The sequence below is a fragment of the Phacochoerus africanus genome, chromosome 2 (assembly GCF_016906955.1).
Source record: "Phacochoerus africanus isolate WHEZ1 chromosome 2, ROS_Pafr_v1, whole genome shotgun sequence".
NCBI classification, from domain to species: domain Eukaryota; kingdom Metazoa; phylum Chordata; class Mammalia; order Artiodactyla; family Suidae; genus Phacochoerus; species Phacochoerus africanus.
Window position 1 is genome coordinate 89,919,352 of NC_062545.1, and position 14,247 is coordinate 89,933,598.

The window sequence follows — 14,247 nt, forward strand, 5'->3', positions numbered from 1 at the left end:
CCACAGCAATGCAGGATCTGAGCCGCGTCTGCAACCTACACCACAGCTCACAGCAACGCCGGATCGTTAACCCACTGAGCAAGGGCAGGGACCGAACCCGCAACCTCATGGTTCCTAGTCGGATTCGTTAACCACTGCACCACGACGGGAACTCCATACATATTAATTTCTAACCTTTACCAAAAATCCCACTACAGTATACTAAGGGTGTTACATACCTATCAAAATAACAGCCTCTTATAATCATAGTTAAATTAAAGGTAACAAAATGAGGAGTTCCTGCCATGGCACAGTGGGTTAGGAATCTGACTGCAGAAGCTCAGGTCACTGTGGAGCTGTGGGTTCAATCCCTGGCCTGGTGCAGTGGGTTAAAGGATCCGGCATTGCCGAGGCTATGGTATAGGTCACAGCTATGGCTCAGATTCAGTCCTTGGCATGGGAACGTCCATATGCCATGACTATGGTCATAAAATTAAAAAAAATTTTTCTCAAGTAACAAAATGAGATTAAAGTTCTATGAAAATCTGCTTTGCAGTTCCTGTTGTGTCTCAGTGGGTTAAGGACCTGTCTTTGTAAGGATGCAGGTTCAATTTCCATCTTTGTTAAGGGGGTTAAGGATCTGGCGTTGCCATGAGCTATGGCATAGTTCCCAAATATGGCTTGGGTCCAGGGATGCTGTGGCTGTGACACAGGCCAGCAGCTGCAGTTCCAATTCAACCCCTGGCCTGTGAACTTCCATATTGCACAGGTATGGCCATAAAAATAAAATAAATTAATTAATTAAATAAAATAAAAAGAAAATCTGTGTTGCACTTCCACTGTTTCTTCTTCTGATTAATTTTTCTAGAGGTAAGCAAGACCTCTACCAGGCTCTTAATTCTGAAAAAATTACTACAGCCCTTAAATGAGAAATGTTGAGTTTATGATAAATAGGTTGATTACTTAGCTAACTATGAAGACTTATTCATTTTTTCTTAACTTTTTTCTCTTATAAGAGATGGTATACATTCTCTGCAGTAAAAATATTCATAGGAAAGTGCATACACTGGTAATGTACTACACAGATTGCATCTTATGCCCCAAAATGTGAAATCTGATTTATTTATTATGAGTAATTTAGCCTTCAAGCACTAAAGATATTTATTCATGATTCTACTAAGTCAAACAAGTATAGTTGGCTATTATATAATAAAAATTGTGTTAAAAATTATAAGGATGTAATTATTTAATCAATGTTAAAGGAGTCAGGAATGGTGAAAATATTATGAACAGATTATGAATAGTATTTAAGAATTTCTGTATTGAATATATTTAGTTACAAAATAGTCTATAATTCAATATTGTCATAGTATAAGAATCTGTAAATACCACAAAAACAGAAAAGTAGTCCCACTTTCTGTATGTTATACACCTACTATGTCCTAATAGATCTCGTGATCACCATGAAAACTCCAAAGTACTGTGAAATTTTTAATTATTGAAGACTGAATTAGTATGTTTTAGAAAAGCTTTCAACTTGCTTAAAACAGAATTATTTTCTGGTTAACCCTTTTTAGTAAAAAAAATTCAATTAAACAACACTTTGGGAGTTCCCATTTTGGCACAGTGAATCTGACTAGTATCCATGAGAATGAGGGTTCGATTTCTGGCCTTGCTCAGTGGGTTAAGGATCCGGTGTTGCCATGAGCTGTGGTATAGGCCAGCAGCTGCAGCTCTGATCCAATGCCTACCCTGGAACTTCTATATGTTGCGAGTGCGGCCGTAAAAAGCAACCAACCAAACCAAAAAAACAAACAATACTCTGATTCCAATACTTTCAAAGCTGAAAAAAACTGTATAGAGTGTTAACATTGTAAAATTCTCAACATTATAAAGTTATGCTACACATATATGCATGCCCATAGTGATCATCTAATTTAAGAACATTTAACTAAACACTTAAAAATTTTCACTGACTCCCACTATCCTTATTAATTACGTTAAAGTTTAAAATAAAAACATATTTACCTTGCCAGGTCTAAAAAATACTTTTGTTAACCCAAACTTGTAGTCAATTTCATTTAAGCCCAGGGCTTTAAAAAGAGCCTGAAAAATAAAAGTTAAATGCCAATAAGTCATTAATAAGAAAGACAGTTTATAGCTAAGACATCTCAATTTAGGTAGTCTTGTACCTTACAAAATAGCCTTGGATCTAATCTTGCAAGCTTATCTGGCATGTACTTCTTATACATGTTGTAGAGTTCATGAAATGAAGCTCGTGATGGAAATCCGCCCTGCATCAGGTCCAAAACAGACACCATACCTAGATTCAAAAACACAAGCTGTTGTCACCCTCTGTGCACAAGTCCAAAGACAACTTGTAAATGAGCAAAGAATCTTAAAAATTAATGCTTAGAAAGGGTAGTTTATAGAAATTATGAGCAGTGAAATATTACATAGTAAATACCACACTTAAACTCAGTATGCCCCAACTTACCTACCACCTAAAACCACTGTAGCCAAATTTCACCTAAAACCTGCCTGACCAACTATTTTCTAGAGACAAAATATTGGTCTAGAAATCTCAAATCTAGTTTGTATCTTTTTTTTTTTCCTACAAGAAACCTTTGTGTCACAAATCACAGTATACAAGGCAAAGATCAGCTACTTTCCAAGTCCTGAGGATACGTATGGAACAGATTCCTGATGGAGTTTCCAAGACAAGTTAGACACTTCCCCAGTTCTTACCGGCACTTAAACAAAGCAAATGGAAAAGAAAGGAGAGCTGTTTCACCACAAAGATCCTCTTTCAGTCACCTCCCAAGGAACTAGTCCACTGGGGTAAAGAGTCTACATACAGTATGACTCTAGTAAGTGACTGATTTGAGCCTTGAGTCAATGTGAGCTTTTTATCTCAGGAGAAGCATAAAATAGCGAGCATTTTGTTTATTAAAAAAAAAAACCTGGTTTTCAGTCTACTGGACTACTGAAATCAATGAAGAAACTAAGATTATTCAATAAAAAGTGTTAGGACAAATGGCTAAACATTTAGAAAACAAAAATAACATCAGATCCTTACCTCACTCCTTATACCAAAATAAATTTCTGCTGGTCAAAAATTTAAATGATCAAAATACAATTATAAAATATTACAAATAAGTGTATTTTTATTTTAAAATAATCTCATTAGAAAGACAGACTCTCTAGGTAATCAGATTGAATTTCAACCTGTCTGACTGGCAAAGGTATAGAACCCAATTTTAATTGGCAACAGTGAAAGTGCACAAAAACACAGACCTACATTCTTAGTGAGAGAGAAAACCAGCACAACAGTCTTAGATGGCAGTCTGTAATATTTATTTACATTATTAAATTCATATTAAATATTAACAACAGAGGTTTATCCCTTTGGAAGAGTGCTTTCCACTTCTATAAATCTATTCTACAACTCGCCACACATGTGGGCAAAGATACACATAGCTTGCTGGGTCACTGCTGGTCACAGAAAGAAAACACAGAAACAACCTAAATATTAATCAAATTATGTTACAACCCTACAACAGAATATGATATATTAATTAAAAATGACAGGAGAGTGCTTTAACAAGTATAAACTACCTGTTACTTTACGTCCAAGACACAATTAGGTAAAGTGGTCACTCCTGAGAAGTGAGACTTCTTTTTACTCATATTATTCTGGACCATTTCATTTTTGTTACAGTGGACATATATAACTATTCTAATTTTAAATATAATATAATAAATATATATTATATGTGATAATTCCTAATATATATATTATGTAACAATATAATAAATATATATTATATGTAACATAATTTCTAATATATATTACAAAAATATATCATAAATATATACAATTACATAAAATTTAATATTAAATTTAATATACTCTAAAGAAACACATAAAGGCAATTGTTCCCATGGAAAGAAACCTCCAGGACTAGACTTTGTTTGGGGCTCTGCTTGGAGAAATAAAAGTAAGGTTTGGCTGGCATTCTCACAACTGGTGCCCATTTATAAAAGATAAACAAATGTGTGTCCCAGCCTCTGAGTCCCTTGGCTTGCCCTGTACCTACAAACACAGGAAGTGGCACACAGAAGTTCATTAAGGAATTTCATGGAGGAGTTCCCATTACGGCTCAGTGGTAATGAACCTGACTAGTATCCATGAGGATGTGGGTTCGATCCCTGGTTTCACTCAGTGGGTTAAGGACCCAGCATTGCTGTGAGCTACTGTGTTGGCTGCAGATGCAGCTCAGATCCCATGTTGCTATGGCTGTGGGATAGGCCAATGGCTACAGCTTCAATTCAGCCCCTAGCCTGGGAACCTCCATATGCTGCAAGTATGGCCTTAAAAAGACCAAAAAAAAAAAAAAAGCAAAAATGATCTGAAGAAAATATTACAAAAATACATCCATCTATATTCATGTAGGAATACAATGGACATGAACTTTGTGTTAAAATTAGTCCCAAATAAGTCTTTATTTCTAGACTGTGCATTTCACTCAACAAAGATTTAAGAAGTCTACGGAGTTCCCGTCGTGGCGCAGTGGTTAACGAATCCGACTAGGAACCATGAGGTTGCGGGTTCGGTCCCTGGCCTTGCTCAGTGGGTTAACGATCCGGCATTGCCGTGAGCTGTGGTGTAGGTTGCAGACATGGCTCGGATCCCGAGTTGCTGTGGCTCTGGCGTAGGCCGGTGGCTACAGCTCCGATTGGACCCCTAGCCTGGGAACCTCCATATGCCGCAGGAGCGGCCCAAAGAAATAGCAAAAAGACAAAAAAAAAAGAAAGAAAAATAGACAATGGATTTCCATGTAGTCTAAATGACTGAGAAGAGAGGAGAGGTACAGAATTAATGCAAGTGCTATAATGGAAGAGCAAAGAAAATAGCCAAAAAAAAAAAAAAGAAGTCTAGGATATGCTTTGCACTGCCAGATCAGGGATCTGCATACAAGCCAAAACAGACACAGTTCCTGCCCTCAAGTCCTTTACAGATTAGAGAAGGAAAAATCAGATATAATTTATGACTGTGAAACATAGGTGCTCAGCACCTTTACTCAGGCCCCATGCTAGCTGGGGACATCAGGAAAGGCTTCCTGGAAGTTCCCATTGTGGCTCAGCAGTAATGAACCCCACTAATATCCAAGAGGATACAGTTTTGATCCCTGGCCTCACTCACCCTGCGTTGCTGTGAGGTATGGTATGGGTCGCAGAAACAGCTCAGATCCTGCGTTTCTGCGGCTGTGGTGTAAGCCAGTTGCTGCAGCTCCAATTTGAACCCTGGCCTGGGAACTTCCATATGCTGTGGATGCAGCCCTAAAAGAAAAAAAGGAAAGACCTCCCTAAAATGACAACAAGCTGGGACAAGAAAGATGAAGATAAAAAGGAAGCAAGAGCTTCTTGAGCAGAGGAAGCACCAAGTGGCCCAATGGCCAGAGGCAATATGGAGCATTTAAGGAACTAAATCATGGGGCAGAGTGATTTAAGGATGAAGAGAGAGAGGAAAGGAAGGAAGCCACGGACATTTGGGCCAGACCACACGGGGCCTCATAAACTACGAGGATTCTGCTCTTCACCATAATATAATCAGGAGCCATTACCGAATTTTAAGCAATAAAAAGTCATGATCAGACTTGACTCGTAAGCAGCAATTCTAGACTTATGTGAAGAACAGGCTGAGGAGTTTCGAGGAGAACACTTAGGAAACTACAGCAAAAGCCAAGTGAAAGACAGTTACAGCCTGTATTAGGACTAGGACTTGCTGTTTGCTAAGAGACTAGATCTTAAATATTCTTACAACAGACAAGCCCTGGAAATGATGTGACCCAATGAGAGTTTTAGTTCATACTAGGGTGGGAACCACTGCGCAATGTCTAAGTGTATCAAATCTACACAAATGGAATTTACATGATGCTAGGTGCCAATTATATTTCAATAAACCCAAAGGAGTAAAAGACACAATCTTTATTCTTTTTATTATTTATTTATTTGTCTTTTAAGGACTGCACCTGGGGCATATGGAGGTTTCCAGGCTAGGGGTCGAATTGGAGCTAAGTGCTGCTGAGGCTCACAGAGATGAGAACTGCCAAGGAAAGGTGATTCAGGAGCAAGGAAATCACAGGTAACCTTACTAGGAAGTATTCTGCTGGAAGCTGAATTCTCTTGGGTAAAAAAAGAGTGGAAGGCAGGAAACTGAGGAAGCAAGAATACAATATTCTTGGGCAGAAAAAGAGAGACTTGGAGAACAAGAAGTGAGGCCAGAGATAGGGAGGCAGCTGGATGGGGAGGTGAGAGGGAATATAGATGATGTGACAGCTTGTCTGAATGGCAACGGGAGAGATCCAGATCCATTCATTTGAAGGTTCAACAGACAATTTGAAGATTTAGGAGAAGGAGGTGGCAAGGGGTGGGTCCAAAGAGCTGCATTCTTTTCTTTCTCTCCCCGCCCCCCCCCCCCCCCCCCCCCGCTTTTTAGGGCTTCACCGAGGCATATGGAAGTTCCCAGCTAGAAGTCAACTGGAGCTACAGCGCCAGCCTACATCACAGCCATGGTAATTCGAGATCCGAGCCATGTCTGCAACCTACACCACAGCTCACGGCAACACCGGATCCTTAACCCACTGAGTGAGACCAGGGATCAAACCTGCATCCTCATGGATACTAGCTGGGTTTGAGAGTCACATTCTTAATGAGGACGCGAGGCACTTTCTACTTTCTATCAGGAGGTAAGTTACACAGGTAGAAGTGTTTAGCAGCAAACAGGTAAGGCTTTGGGCCTTTTAGTAAAAAGATGTGAGTGAAACTGCCTATTGACAGATGCTTAGAGATTTTCAGAGAGCAGGCTGGGTCTAGCTCATGGGGAGAAACAGAACAGACTAGCCAGGGAAAGCTGGAGGTCGAGGAGGAGAGCCTTTGCAGGTTAGTGATCATGAACCTATAATGGTGCCAATCAGTCTTGCCCACCTTCTCTGTGTAGATGAGCAGAAAGAAGAAAATTACATTCATCCACAGCTGAGGTTCTATGAAAGGGGTCAAGGGCAAATCAGACTGGGGGAGCCTAAAGCTTATGTGACTGGAGAGGAAGCTCTAACAGAAAAGGATGGAACTACAAATTACAAAAGAACACAAAATCAGGTCCACAGCTTTGGAAGGAGCCCATTCAAATACAGCAGAAGCTAAAGCCACCTTAGCTTTGTAATGGGTCCACCTCTGAATGAAGCAAGATAAGGAGTCAGGGAGGGAAGAAGTGTCCCTAGAGAGGAGAGGCAGGGGCAGGTGGGGAGGGATGGAGGATGGGCAGCAGTGAAGCAAAACAGAGTGCTTGGTGCCCACAGCTTCTGTGACCCAACAAGGCAGAATCTGCCAGCGGCAGAGGAAGCAATAGTTCAACCAAGCACAGAAAAGGTTCACAGAAACTGAGGGCACTGTGCTGTTTTCCTTTCTTTTTTCCCCCAAGTGATGGAGTGGGAGAGCAAGAACACCAGAACCAAACCCCAGACCCAGTGACACTCAGGGAATTAACCTCTTTGGGACTGAGAAGGCCATGGACAGCAAGCCCAGAGGGAGATCCAGGTTTACAGTTAAAGAACCTTTATAAATTTTACTGCAATGATGGGAAACAGTTCACTTTTTATTTCACAATAAAACTAACCCAATCTTGCTCAAATAATTTGCTGGCTATGCTTTCCTCCCTCCCTCCCCCCTCTCTCTCCCTCCCCCCCTTTTCTCCCTCCCTTAGTTTCTTCCTTCCTTCCTTTTTTCTGGCCACAGAATGCAGCAGCTTTATGTGGGATCTCAGTTTCCAGACCAGACTCGGGGCTGAACCCGGGCCACACAGTGAAAGTGCCAAGTCCTAGCCACTGGACCACAGGGAACTCCCCATGCTCTTCTTATAAATGAAAGAAACATAACATAAAAAACTTACTGCATTTAAAAATAATCAAGATAGCTGTGAAGTGTTTGAAAACACTGGACATATTAACTGTATTTGAATGATGACCCCAATACACACTAATACAGATTACAAAAATAAATACCTGAACATTGAAGTTGAGACAAAATCTGAGCACCTTCAAAGTGGTGGCTTGTCATCTTTAAATTAGGTTTGATACAACGAATAAAGCTTGCTCCCTAGGACAATAAAGGCACTTTTAAAAAGCAATAACAAATAACATTCTTATTTTCCTATTTCAATGAATACCAGCAACTTTCAGAGAATATTACCATTAATTTATGAACCTCTTTTAAGATCATCACTAAGGAAATTAAAACAACTAGCATACAGTTATATGTAAAGCTTTTATACACTACTAATAGAAAAGTACAACAATTTTGGATTTGAGTGCCAAAAAACTTGTGTTATTGTAAAAAGTCTTTTCTCAAGATGACACACACATGACTATATTCTACATTGAAAGGTATTTATATGCTGTTTCTGGGATAAGAAAACTGTTCTATGACAAGATGAATAAATAAAATTATGCTTCTTCAAATTTAGGCCAAAGTGTTAAAAAAAAAAATTCTTTCTCATCATTCTACTTTAAAAATATAGGACCCTGAACTTCACCTCTGCACATATTAAAGTTTTTTCTTTTCTTTTTTTTTTTTTTTTGCTATTTCTTGGGCCGCTCCAGCGGCATATGGAGGTTCCCAGGCTAGGGGTCTAATCGGAGCTGTAGCCACCGGCCTACACCAGAGCCACAGCAACACGGGATCTGAGCCGAGTCTGCAACCTACACCACAGCTCACAGCAACACCAGATCCTTAACCCACTGAGCAAGCGCAGGGACCAAACCCACAACCTCATGGTTCCTAGTCGGATTCGTTAACCACTGCGCCGCGACGGGAACTCCGTTTTGTTATTTTTAAAAGCTTAACAGTATGCATTTAAAATCAGTGACCACATAATGTAATGCTGAATAAGGCAGAAAGAACACTGATAAGCACACAGTGAAAGTGTTGGGTACTGAAGCTAGTATATTAGACATCCAAGTAGCAGTTCCTCTTCAGAGTTGATATCTTGCAAAACTGGATAGTTATTGCAACAATGATGCTTGCTGCAAACACTTTTAGAATGCTTTTTAGAAATATCATCCTGGAGTTCCCTCCTGGCACAGCAGGTTATGGATCTGGGGTTGTCACGGAAGTGGCTCAGGTCACTGGTGTGGCTCGGGTTCCATCTCTTCCATGTGGGAAGACCCAAGTCTTTCTTTTCTTAAAATCACAAATGTTATCTAATCATTTTACAGAAGCATATTTGGGTAATAAAAATAAGTACCTCCTCATCAAACTTGGTTTTTAAACAACTTTGATCCTTAAGAGATAAATATCTGCAGTGAGAATACTTTAAGAAATGAGGATATTCAAAATAATTTTTTTTTTTTGGTCTTTTTGCTATTTCTTTGGGCCACTCCTGCGGCATATGGAGGTTCCCAGGCTAGGGGTCTAATCGGAGCTGTAGCCACCGGCCTACGCCAGAGCCACAGCAACGCAGGATCCGAGCCGCGTCTGCAACCTACACCACAGCTCATAGCAACGCCGGATCGTTAACCCACTGAGCAAGGGCAGGGACCGAACCCGCAACCTCATGGTTCCTAGTCGGATTCGTTAACCACTGCGCCACGACGGGAACTCCCAAAGTAATTTCTTAATGGTTTCAAAGGAAGTCTAACAAGTTAAGCAATGATAGCACAGAGAAAATAAATATTTGGCTTTTCAAAATGACTATCTGAAAAGGAAGAGTACTCAGTTAAATTCTGTGGATTTGTTTTAAAAATAAGCCTTCTCTTGAAATTATGTCTCATTTACATAACCCACATATCAAATTTTTTTCTGTGGTGAATTTTTCTTTAAAAAAAACAAAGGGAACTAAAACATCTAGTTTTGTTTTGTTTTTTTAAAGGCTCCTAGGAAATACTGCTTCTATTACAGACCATTAAGTATTACGTCCATTTTTTCCATATCAACACCATCGTGTTGGAGAATGTTACCACCAGAATAAAAAAATGAATTCTATGCACTATGATTAATCCTAAAAAAATAAATTTTCCTTCTCTATAATAATTATTTTCAGCTTCCTGAAGATATAGGATAATCCTAATAACACTCAGAGAATCTATATATTTATAAAATAATTTGCACATACATATCTGACCTTTCTTCAGAACAAACCTAATAAAATGACAAGTATTTTAAAAACTGATTTTTTTTTTTATCTTTTCTAGGGCGGCACCCACGGCACATGGAGGTTCCCAGGCCAGGGGTCTAATCAGAGCTGTAGTCGCCGGCCTAAGCAGAGCCATAGCAACTTGGGATCCGAGCTGTGTCTGCGACCTACATCACAGCTCACAACAACGCTCCTTAACTCACTGAGCAAGGCCAGGGATTGAAACCGCAACCTCATGGTTCCTAGTCGGATTCGTTAACCACAGAGCCACGACGGGAACTGGCCCCAAAACTGTTTTTTTTAAATGAGGGAATTAGGTTTTAAGTGAATTTCTAATTATTCCAGGTTTACTATGCTTATTACTATGCTAATTATGCCAGGTTTACTATGCTTATTTCTAACTGTTCCAGGTCTACCATGCTTATAATTACTACTAGAGCTTAAGAGGACCATTTAAAATCCGTCTTGTTTTTTAAGTGTACTCACAGTACTTCGAAGTTTATCCAGAAGCAAATTTAACTGTGTCTGTAAAAGAAAGGAAATCATTTTATTATTTCAAAAAGCAAAAGTACACAGTATCATAAGTAAATATTAGCGCTTCAGCAACAGAATAAAATAGCATGCAATAACACTGATACATAGCACATGATAATTTAACAACTTCTGGTACACAAACTTTTTAACAGAGTAACATGCAAAAATGCATGGCTAATATATAATACCAAGAACAATAACTTCCTTTATACATAACTTATATAGTTATAAAACTGAAAATCAGCAATAGTAGACAATGTACATGCACACTTGCAGGTAGAGAATGAGGATAAAATATACAGGCAACGAAAGAAGTAAATGAAAATGCTGGTGATGCATTCAGTGAGGAAACAATGGAGCAGTATGTGAATGTGTGACTATGTGGCAAGCTGGGTGTAGCTTGTGTCAAACTCCAATGAGAATGAAGAGATGTTTAAAATATACACAAATGCTATAGATTAGGTTTATTTTATATAACATCAATCTTAAACAAAACCGTCCTGCCTACCTATTAAAGCCCTCTTAACTGTTTTAAAGCTTTTCACAGTTCAATTATTTTTTTAAAGGCAAGGATAATTTTCTCAAAAAAACTCCATTATGGACACTACAAGTAGTTACTATGCTCTCCTTTTTAAAATAATATTAAGTGATTATAATTTCCTTTGGCTTAATTCATTAAAATCATGTGTTTACTTCTCTATAAATTAGGTAAAAATGTTATATTGATTTTATACTGAGATGCTTATTGTACTACTCACAAATTAAGATGTTACCTCCTCAATTTCAATATAACTATATTTAACAATAATAACAGCTATAATTTACTGAATGCTTTCTACGAGTCAGGCACTGCTCAAAACCTTTCAAGGGCAATAACATTTGAATCCACACAGCTTTAATTAAGGACATATTATTAGTCTCATTTTAGGTGAAAATGTGGAGGCCCAGAGAGGTAAATGACTTGCCAAGATCATGGAGGTATGGGGTGGCAAAACCAAGATTCCAACAAGGGCCTAACAGCAAGGTTCATTCTCTTACATGTGATACTACAGCACACTTCAGACACAGGTTTCAGTTACCAAAATGGAGTGAAATTGTCACTGGATTTAAAAAAAAAAAAAATACAGTCACATCCCACTTAACTGGCTGACAGAGTTCTGACAATCTGAACCAGTCTGGACCAGCATACAACTGAAAAGCAAGTGAACGAGCCACTAATTTGGAAAGAAAACAACTGTCACAAAGCTATGCTTCTTAATCCATAGACTAAGCACAGTAGTCTCCCCCAAAATGGGGATAAAGTAAGTCAGAAGAATAGAAGCACCAAAAATAAATGACAGCATCTGAGAGGAGAGGGAAGGATGTCAATTACCAAAGAACAAGAGTCAAAGACCATAAGGCATAGGGTAAATAAACAGCCTTATGCAACACATGCTTTATTTGTATTTTATCTTTATTTATTTATTATTTTTTGCTTTTTAGGGCCACACCCACAACATATGAAGGTTCCTAGGCTAGGGGGCCAATCGGAGCTATAGCTGCTGGCTCATGCCACAGCCATAGCAATGCAGGATCTGAGCCGTGTCTTCGACCTACGCCATAGCTCATGGCAACGCTGGACCCTTAACTCACCTAGAGAGGCCAGGGATCGAACAAGCAACCTCAGGGTTCCTAATTGGATTCGTTTCTGCTGTGCCACAACGGGAACTCCTATTTTATCTATTTATCTATTTGTTTATGTATTTGTTTCCTTAGCTTTTTAGGGCCATATCTGCAGCATATGGAAGTTCCTGGGCTAGGGGTCCAATTGGAGCTGCAGCTGCTGGCCTACACCACAGCCACAGCAACTCGGGATCTGAGCCATGTCTGTGACCTACACCATAGCTCACGGCAATGCCGGGTCATTAACCCACTGATTGAGGCCAGGGATGGAACCCCATCCTCATGGATACTGGTTGGATTCGTTTCCACTGTGCCACAACAGGAACTCCTGTATTTTATCTTTATTTTAAAGCATACAATTATTCATGTATATAATAAAAGAATGAGATTTCCATCAAAAGAATTACTTTTTCTAAAACAGAAACAGTAAAAGAGTGATGTTTCAATAACCTGATAATGTCGCTTTTCAGTGGAAAACTTTTGGTTCTCAGTGATGCTGTATATCTGAAGTATTAGTATGAATGCTGGACTGTTTTGTTTTATTGCCTCACATAACTTGAATTTAATTTCATGAGCTATTCTACCATATTCAAAAATAAGAATTACTATTAATATTTCATCTCAAAGTATCTCGATAAAACATTTTGAAATTTTATTATTAATAATATCATTCAATTATAGCTTTCAAGCAGTTTAACATGCAAAATACACTGTACTGTAAATAAGCAATTTTAGGGCACTTCAAGTCTCAATACCTTAGTCCAAAAAATTTTAAGAATGTTTTTGTTTTTATTTATATTGTCTAAAATTTCAAGAATGTTCTTTTTTTTTTTTCTTTTTCTTTTTAGGGCCGCACCCTTGGCATATGGAGGTTCCCAGGCTAAGGGCTGAACAGAAGCTATAGCTGCCGGCCTACGCCACAGCCACAGCAACACAGGATCTATACGACATCTCCAACCTATACCACAGCTCATGGCAACGGCCGACCTTAACCCACTTAGCGAGGCCAGGGATCCAACCTGAATCCTCATGGATCCTAGTTGGGTTTGTTAACCGCTGAGCCACAAAGGGAACTCCTAAATGTGACATGAAGTTTTTAAATTATCTTTTTCTATGCTAAATACTCCACAGTTAGAACCAAATAGTAGTGTTCCATCTCTAAGACATATCATGTCTCTTTGTCAAACCTCAGAGAATAAATTCCTGATCCCAAATTAAGGAAACAAATGAAGGGTTCTTCAATGTTAAATAGGCAATTTGAAGGGCTTGTGGCACACAAAACATTTCTCTTTTACAGACATTATTAAAAGCTTTAATCAAATCTCAGTGTAATATGCACACCCAAAAATGCACTATGAGAGAGACCACATTAAAAATGAATTACAAACTGAACCATTTACTTGAGCCGGGCTCTTCTGAGCACGGCAGCCACACTGTAAGTAGGATTCCACAAAGGCGATCATTTACCTGAAGCCCCTGGCAGTGCCTGCTTTTCCTCTCTCAACTCAACTAGCGCCCTCTAGCCATCTGGAGCTGGACTACTCCAGCTACAACAAAACCGCTGAATGAGGAAGGAAACAGAAAACACATGGGAAAGAGAAGGTTTGAAGATCAACCAGACAGTAAGCAGAAGTAAGAAACATTAGGAGAAGCATCAGACGTGTTAAATAAGCACCCAGAAAGAACACATTCATAAAACCACAAGATTTCTGCACGATCAGTTACTATGCCCATTTTATGTTGTTTTGCATACAGACATCGACAATGCAGGGTCTGCTCTTGAATCTTACTAGTGGGATTTCTCAGAGTGACCTACAGAATCCACTGCAGGGTATAAATACAGTTTTAATGCAGAAAATAAATTCAAGTAACACGTTTAG

At 39.0% G+C, this 14,247-nt stretch overlaps 1 protein-coding gene across 7 annotated transcripts in view; it reads right to left on the bottom strand.

The window, feature by feature from the left end:
- Nucleotides 1-14,247, bottom strand: part of MYO6 (myosin VI) — a 146,609-nt gene that overhangs the window by 29,409 nt on the left and 102,953 nt on the right. For all 7 annotated transcript variants that reach the window (XM_047763661.1, XM_047763653.1, XM_047763644.1 and 4 more), the window contains 4 exons: nucleotides 10,658-10,696; nucleotides 8,043-8,136; nucleotides 2,172-2,302; nucleotides 2,008-2,085 (listed from right to left, as the gene is read on the bottom strand). In XM_047763661.1, the coding sequence (XP_047619617.1) occupies nucleotides 2,008-2,085; nucleotides 2,172-2,302; nucleotides 8,043-8,136; nucleotides 10,658-10,696 (342 nt within the window). The remainder of the gene's footprint in view (nucleotides 1-2,007; nucleotides 2,086-2,171; nucleotides 2,303-8,042; nucleotides 8,137-10,657; nucleotides 10,697-14,247) is intronic.